Genomic DNA, 8,440 nt, shown 5'->3' on the forward strand with positions numbered 1-8,440 from the left:
GTAGCCAAAGCCAGAATGCCATCATAGTGCAAGTGGGGGAAGGGCCTGAGAACAAGTGGCATTGATGCAATGGTTTTAAGTGTATAGTACTTTTTTTGTTTTGTTTTTTTTTTTACTAAATAGTTATTGGTTTTTAAAAGAAAATAAAGATTACAGACATATCAATAATAGAGCAAACAAAGGTAGCCCTTCAAGAGCAAAAATACTGAGCAGTACAAATCGAACGCTAAGGCTTCATTCACATCTGCATTGTGGCATCCGTTTTAGCGGATCTGTAGAAACGAAAAAAATAAATAAAACAATGTTTTTTTTAGTTAGTTTTTTTGACTGATCAGTTTAACGGATCTGTGAAAAGGACTATTTTCTTTCCGTTTGTGTATTTGTCATCAGTAAGGCTTCGTTGAAGTCTGCGCCAGGTTTCCGTTGCAACGGGACCCTGACTGAGGTTTCCGTTTCCATCACCATTGATTTCAATGGTGACGGATCCGCTGCCAATGGTTTCCATTTGTCTCCATTGTGTAAGGGTTCCGTCGTTTTGACAGAATCAATAGCGTAATTGACTACACTATTGATTCAGTCGAAACGACTGAACCCTTGCACAACTGAGACAGATGTAAACCATTGGCACCGGATCCGTCACCATTGAAATCAGTGGTGATGGAAACGGAAACCTTTTCGTTTGTGTCAGTCAGGGTCCCGTTCTGATGGAAAGCTCCGTCGGAACGGAACTCTGGCGCAGATGTGAACGAAGCCTTATACTGCGTTTTTAACGGATCCGTTTTTATCTTTGCATCTTTCTTGCTTTCATTTTTAGTCCGCATGTGCAGAAAAAAGCCGGTTCCGTTAAACGTAATACATAACCGATGGCATTTCAGTTTGTACCAGTCATCCATTGACTTCAATGTTAAAAAAAAACAGAAACCTGATGGAACGGAGCCTAATTGAGCACAATTGATTAAAAAACAAAACCCATTGAAATCAACTGTTTTTTTTTTTTTTTACCGAAATGTTTACTTCCGTTCCTGTGGTCCTCTGACTGATCTGCTAGAACGGAAGGAACAAGGCAGATGTGAACGAAGCCTAAGATAGCCATGGAGTACAAACATTATGACTTTGACAAAAATAGATCACACACAGAATCGTATCATTTGAAGGTACATTAGTATAGTAAGGAAAACCTTTTAACTTTTTTTTTTTTAAACCAGGTGAAGGGGGACCAATCCTTGATGGAATGTAGTCTATATAGGGCATCCAAAAAAAAGAAAGGGGAGAAAAACACAAAAGGGGGGGGGGGGAGGGGTCAGTTCTACCATGTTTAAAAAAAACAAAAACTTATTGCAGCTTCCCACACCCTTTATTTAGAACAACACCTGTTCTGGGAAGAGTGGGGGGTTTGTCAAATAATATGCTAATGACTCGGCCTGAACCCTCTTATTCCCTAGTTAGCGCTACATGGGCTCACGTGTCGACCACTAGTAACATTCTTCTAGGGTTTCTAACGTTTAATATAATGGTACCCCTAGATTTTTCAGTTATTAAATATGCTGCTCTAATCTAGGATCACAAAGAAACAATCTGTCTTGTTAACTGTCTGACGCGAGGCATTTTTCCTATTCGTATTCTTCTCTACAGTCTGGCGCTCTCTTGGCCTGTGGTATTGTGAACTCCGGTGTGAGAAATGAATGCGACCCAGCTTTGGCTCTTCTCTCAGACTATGTCCTCCATAATAGCAACACAATGCGTCTTGGTGCCATTTTTGGGTGAGTGACATAGCGCAATAAGAACATATTTAAAACAGGATGGGCTCTAGTTCTATTGCGTGTGTGAAGGGGGGGGCTCTTGCAAGCATAATGACAGAAGAATTAGTTTGTTTATAAGAATGTTTTATGGTTATGGACTGAGCTTTATTTATATATATATGTGTGTGTGTTTATATTTATATATTAATATTATTATTTTTTTTTTTTTTTATTAGTTGGTAAGGGGTACCCCAATTTCATACTATATGTATTTTGAAAGACTGTTTTCAATCCGCTATATTGTCCAGATGTTCATGAGTAAAATATGTGCCCAGGTTGCACTCTTCCACAATTTGTACCTTTTGTAGTTGCAAGACTTGCCTAGACATAAGGGTTAAAGTGGCTGTCTCATCAAGACCACCCCTGTTCATATTCCCTATTAGGGCCCATGGATGTCATAGAAGGTGGTACACCAGAACTCTATAAGCCAGAACACAGAGATGCTAAGTAAGAGTGGCTCTGGTGGACTCGGCCTGCCATGTGTTACATTTCAAATTCTCAGAGAAATGTAGGGCCAGACAAACTACAATATGGCTGATCACTGGGGGTTCCAGATCAAGGGCTGTCTTGATGAGACAACCCTTTAAAGTGTCACTCCACTTTTATTTGTATTTAGCACATGCATCGATGCATTTTATTTTGAAGGATTTCTTTATATGATTAATTAAAGGGGGTCCATGTATCACCTATCCACACAGGTGAATACATATCTGATCGGTGTTCACAACAAGCGGAGCTAGTCTATATCCAGCTTCTAGTCACAGGGGGGGATAAGTTTGTCAGAGGCTTTAATTGATCATATGACATGATAGGTCATACTGCATAGATGGTTTAAATGTGTTCTTTATGTACCCAACAAATGGAAAACTACCTTGCTTTGCTATTTGTGTATTCCTTCTGCTTGTGCTTACCTTCACTAGAGCCAGGTCTCTTTTTTTTTTTTTTTTTATTGGATTTTTACATCCTAATGTTTTCTTCATCTAAAATCCCCTCGTTCCCTGTTTGCAGTCTGGGACTTGCATATGCTGGTTCCAATCGTGAGGATGTTCTGACACTTCTACTTCCAGTAATGGGGGATTCGAAGTCCAGCATGGAGGTAAGACATTACTAAGTGTGATGTGAATCCCCCTGTCTTTTCAGTACATTGTATGCTTGAGTTAGGCCTTGTTCACACGGGCGTGATCGGTCCGTGATGTACAGACCGCGTGTCGGCTGCATTTCCCGGGCTGGACATGGTTAAGGGAGCCGGGCTCCTAGCATCATAGTTATGTATGATGCTAGGTGTCCCTGCCTCCCCGCATGAATACTGTCCCGGGGGAGGCAGGGACCCCTAGCGTCATACAAAACTATGATACTAGGAGCCCAGCTCCCTGAACGGTGTTCGGTCTGGGAAATGTGGCCGGCATGCGGTCCGTTTGTCAAGACCGAACATGGCTGTGTGAATAAGGCCTTAGTGATCTTTTAGAAATATCGAATTGTGTGAATTTAGAAATAAAGGAGTTGTCTGATATTCTTATAAATGCCCGGAATAGACTAGACCTGCAAAATAAAGCTATTCTAATATACTTGCCACCAAAAAGATTTGATCCCTGTCGCTGTTGGGCCGGTGAATAAACTAGTCCTCTGTGACGTTGCTTCCATAGTGACAATGTCACGTGGACATGGCGTACGTTTTATTTTTAGTTCACTCATTTTCAAGTCTGATCTTGGAATTTTTTTTACAATTCCCGAGTATTGTTTTTTTGTAGGTAGTTGGAGTAACAGCCATTGCTTGTGGGATGATTGCTGTGGGATCATGCAATGGGGATGTGACCTCCACAATTCTTCAGACAATTATGGAGAAATCTGAGCAGGAACTAAAGGACACATTTGCTCGTTGGCTTCCACTTGGCCTGGGACTAAACCATCTGGGTAAGTAATTTTGTGTTGCCGGTCACAGTGACTTGTATAGCCAGAATGGTTTGTCGACGTTATTACTCCTTTTTACTTAATAGCATTCTCCTCCTATTTCTCATAAAGGAAAGGGTGAAGCTATTGAGGCCATCCTGGCTGCTTTGGAGGTTGTTTCTGAGCCGTTCCGAAGCTTTGCCAATACTCTTGTTGATATCTGTGCATATGCAGGTAGGTTCAGAGAAAGAGGTATAGTAGAATAAATTCACTTTTCTGAGGTTTACCGAGTCATCATGGGGTCCCATAGCAAAAGTTGGAATGGTTCTATAGTCTTCCATGGAACTCACTCACTCTCTCGTGTGTTGTCTGTCTCTCACTCTCTCGTGTGTTGTCTCTCACTCTCTCGTGTGTTGTCTCTCACTCTCTCGTGTGTTGTCTCTCACTCTCTCGTGTGTTGTCTCTCACTCTCTCGTGTGTTGTCTCTCACTCTCTCGTGTGTTGTCTCTCACTCTCTCGTGTGTTATCTGTCTCTCACTCTTTCGTGGGTTGTCGTTGTCTCTCACTCTCTCGTGTGTTGTCTCTCACTCTCTCGTGTTGTCTGTCTCTCACTCTTTCGTGGGTTGTCTATGTCTCTCACTCTCTCGTGGGTTGTCTATGTCTCTCACTCTCTCGTGGGTTGTCTCTCTCTTTTTGTCTCTCTCTTTTTGTCTCTCTCTTTTTGTCTCTCTCTTTTTGTCTCTCTCTTTTTGTCTCTCTCTTTTTGTCTCTCTCTTTTGGTCTCTCTCTTTTGGTCTCTCTCTTTTGGTCTCTCTTTTGGTCCCTCTCTTTTTGTCCCTCTCTTTTTGTCCCCCTCTTTTTGTCCCCCTCTTTTTGTCCCCCTCTTTTTGTCCCCCTCTTTTTGTCCCCCTCTTTTTGTCCCCCCCTTTTTGTCCCCCCCTTTTTGTCTCTCTCTGTCTCTGTCTGTCTGTCTCTCTCTGTCTCTGTCTCTCTCTGTCTGTCTCTGTCTGTCTGTCTGTCTCTCTCTGTCTGTCTCTCTCTGTCTGTCTCAAGATTTATTTTACTATTGATTTTATGGGTAAAAAAATATAATAATTAAACGACGGTTACACTTTAAGGACGTTATAAGAGCCCTAGAATCTTCTAACACTTTCTTTACTAAGCATAAATAACCGTTGCAACATTTTTTTTATTAGGTTCTGGAAATGTACTTAAGGTCCAGCAGCTTCTTCATATTTGCAGTGAACACTATGACTCCAAGGAGAAGGAAGAGGAGAAAAAAGACAAGAAGGAGAAGAAAGAGAGTGCTGCTGACATGGGATCACACCAGGTGCTGCTTTACTCTGGTCTTGCTGCTTATTTCATATGGTGACCTTAGATGAATGCAAAGGAGATTAACAAGTGATCGGATGTTCTCTGCGTACCAATGGAGCATCTGTCCTGCCTTTCCTTCACTATCTTTTTTCTTATAGGGTGTGGCAGTCCTTGGCATTGCTCTCATTGCAATGGGTGAAGAAATTGGATCAGAGATGGCACTTCGCACCTTTGGGCATTTGGTAATATATGTGATTTGATTCTACTGCCCTCCTATTGAAGAGCTATTTTAATTGTTTTTCTTGGGGTTTGTTGAGATTACTTTTTTAGTGAATACAGTAAGCACTTGATAGTTGTTGTTCTTATCACACATCTTCAGTCTTATTCATTTGTGCTCTGTGTTTTTTGAGCGCTACCCATACAAGCACTTCCCTGCAATAAAGGCCACGCCACTCAAGTGGCCTGGTGTGATGTTAATAGCAAAAGGATGAATTATGTTGTTGGACCAGGCCCATTTTTATTCACCTATGAAAGTCTGAAGTAGAGAAAAACAAAGTAGACAAAGTTGTTTTTTTTCTTTTTATATTTATAATCTGTTCTGAACCCTGTAAATCGCCCGTTAAAGAGCCAAATGTGTAGAACAATATTGCTTTCTCAAAAGCAGCCTATATAATATATATATATGCACAAAATGGTTTTAAAATATAGAAATGTACTTTTGTTATCCAAAGAGAGTGATGCTTTCTTCTACTGATGTATGTATATAAATGCGTACTAAAACGGGCTGCAAACCTTCCTCCCTTTAACAGAGTATTTGTGTTAGGAAGTTGTGTAAAACTTTCTCATAAGTTCATTAGCTCTTTCCCTTTAATAACTACTTTTTTTTGCTTCTCTACCGTAGCTAAGATATGGAGAGCCCACACTCCGGAGAGCAGTTCCTCTGGCTCTGGCCCTCATCTCTGTCTCCAATCCAAGGTTAAATATTTTGGACACATTGAGCAAGTTCTCCCATGATGCCGACCCTGAAGTGTCCTATAATTCCATCTTTGCCATGGGCATGGTGGGCAGTGGTAAGCAATTGTACAGCATTTGTTGTTCTTTCCATATATCTGTTCTATCGCTAGAGAAGTTTATCTATTTATTTTTCTCCATTCCCATAGGCACAAACAATGCTCGTCTTGCTGCTATGCTGAGACAGTTAGCCCAGTATCACGCAAAGGATCCCAATAATCTGTTTATGGTGCGACTGGCACAGGTAGATACAACCGCTTGAAACATTTGCTTACATATATGATCTTTTTTTTGTAGTATTGTTTAAAACCTGGGCTAATATATGTGACTTCCACTTCCTGGAGAATGGTCAATTTAGATTTGGTCAATTTCTAATGGTAAAACAAAGCAGAAATTCAGTTGGTCAAACAGTGCGATAGATGGTGATGCTGATTGTGAATAGTGTATGTAAATTCTCCTGTTTTTCTTAGGGACTCACTCATCTGGGAAAAGGGACACTCACGCTGTGCCCATACCATAGTGATCGGCAGCTCATGAGTCAAGTGGCGGTGGCTGGATTATTAACTGTTCTTGTGTCCTTCTTGGATGTTAGGAACAGTAAGTAATGGTTTATCGAATGACCATATTTTGTGTTTTTGCCTACTATGTGTATTTTTAACTTGGCTTTCTTTTCTTCTTTTTTTTTTCTACAGTTGTGTTGGGGAAGTCGCATTATATACTGTATGGTTTAGTAGCTGCAATGCAGCCTCGAATGTTGGTCACATTTGATGAGGAGCTTCGGCCTCTACCAGTTTCTGTCCGAGTGGGACAAGTACGTTTTCTATTCTGCATTTCTCTGAACAAAACAGGTCCTACTTACTGATACAACAGCTAGTTAATACGCCAGTTCTCGGGAGGGTTCAGACCAGCTACAATGTTTAATGGTCGCCTAATGGTCACACCCATATTATTAGACCAGGCGGGCTGCCCAGCATCTTCTTAGTACACCCCGCACAGTACCGACACCTTATTCTCCCCCCAACATCATGAGATGAATTTTTTATACCCTAGGTTTTTACATGATAATTCTATCCTAAAGTAAACCTTTACTCATTAAGCTTTCTTCTAGTCATACAATGTACACATTTCTATATAAATGACAATGAATTCAGAGAAATTGTATTTGTAAGATGATATATTAATGTCGTCCCTTTTTTTTTTTTTTTTTTTGAAGGCTGTGGACGTAGTTGGCCAGGCTGGTAAGCCCAAGACAATCACCGGATTCCAGACGCACACGACGCCTGTATTGCTGGCACATGGCGAGCGGGCAGAACTGGCTACAGAAGAGTATCTGCCTGTAACCCCCATTCTTGAGGGATTTGTCATCCTTCGAAAGAACCCTAATTATGATGTGTAGTGCTTAAAAAAAGTGCTGGGAGGGAAAGTTGTGGTATCATGGGACTAGTTGTGTTTTTTCTTTTTGTTACTAAATCTTATTAAATAATTTCACAACCATACCTATATTCTGAATTATCAGCCTATCCTTTCTTAAGCATAATTCATTCCAGGCTTTGATGCAGTACATTGGGTTTTTTCTTCTTGAACAGAAGCAAATCCAGTTGGTTACAATTCTGGTATGTATTGGGCCTTTGGAAATTGCTTACCATTGCAATAAGTGTCTCTGTGGATCCACTTAGACAATAAGCATCACTGGATCAATTTGGTTTCATTTTTAGCATTTTTATTGTATTGGCCTTTCAAATCCACCCAGGTCCAATCTGGATACATTGTATATGTATTTTACATGTTCTTTCTTCTAGACAAAGGGTAAGTGAAATAAGTAAAATTCCCTAACACAATACCCGAGGGCCTCTCCACATATACAGGAAGTAATTAATGGTCCTTTAAACCAACTGTTTCACTCATTTACAGGTGCAGAAAATAAAATAAATTCTGTTTTTATGGGTCTTGAGACAAAGTTCATGACAATTATTTTATTGTCTGAAATGCACAATGTATCTCAAAGCAGTTGTAGTAATCACATAGGTTTCCAAACCTCAGAGGGCTTGAATTCATATGTTAACTTTGTTTGCATTTAGGAAGAGTTGAGTAAAAGTTCTTAAGTATGTGTGTGTGAACCCTACCAACAAATATAATTTCGTCTTGAAGTGAATGTCCACCTTTAAACCCAGTGGGGGAATAAATGTAATTTTATTAAAATATCTCTTATAAAGGTCGACTTTTTTGTTTTTGTGATGAATTTTCTGTAAAGACCTAGTCAAACGATAAAATTCGAGCTGCCTGCAGGCATCACTTAAAGAGGCTCTGTCACCAGATTTTGCAACCCCTATCTCCTATTGCAGCAGATCGGCGCTGCAATGTAGATAACAGTAACGTTGTTTTTTTTCAAAAACGAGCATTTTTGGCCAAGTTATGGCCATTTTTATATT

The 8,440-nt window shown here is 40.3% G+C and overlaps 1 protein-coding gene across 1 annotated transcript in view; it reads left to right on the forward strand.

The window, feature by feature from the left end:
* The window catches only part of PSMD2 (proteasome 26S subunit ubiquitin receptor, non-ATPase 2), a 30,604-nt gene extending 22,375 nt beyond the window's left edge, over nt 1-8,229 (forward strand). The window contains exons 11-21 of the mRNA XM_075861904.1: nt 1,633-1,760; nt 2,808-2,895; nt 3,548-3,710; nt 3,819-3,920; nt 4,883-5,016; nt 5,159-5,242; nt 5,902-6,070; nt 6,161-6,255; nt 6,482-6,608; nt 6,704-6,822; nt 7,225-8,229. Coding sequence (XP_075718019.1) covers nt 1,633-1,760; nt 2,808-2,895; nt 3,548-3,710; nt 3,819-3,920; nt 4,883-5,016; nt 5,159-5,242; nt 5,902-6,070; nt 6,161-6,255; nt 6,482-6,608; nt 6,704-6,822; nt 7,225-7,407 — 1,392 coding nt within the window. The 3' untranslated portion in view covers nt 7,408-8,229. The remainder of the gene's footprint in view (nt 1-1,632; nt 1,761-2,807; nt 2,896-3,547; nt 3,711-3,818; nt 3,921-4,882; nt 5,017-5,158; nt 5,243-5,901; nt 6,071-6,160; nt 6,256-6,481; nt 6,609-6,703; nt 6,823-7,224) is intronic.
* The last annotated feature ends 211 nt before the right edge of the window (nt 8,230-8,440 follow it).

Source organism: Rhinoderma darwinii, chromosome 4 (genome assembly GCF_050947455.1).
Source record: "Rhinoderma darwinii isolate aRhiDar2 chromosome 4, aRhiDar2.hap1, whole genome shotgun sequence".
Taxonomy (NCBI): domain Eukaryota; kingdom Metazoa; phylum Chordata; class Amphibia; order Anura; family Rhinodermatidae; genus Rhinoderma; species Rhinoderma darwinii.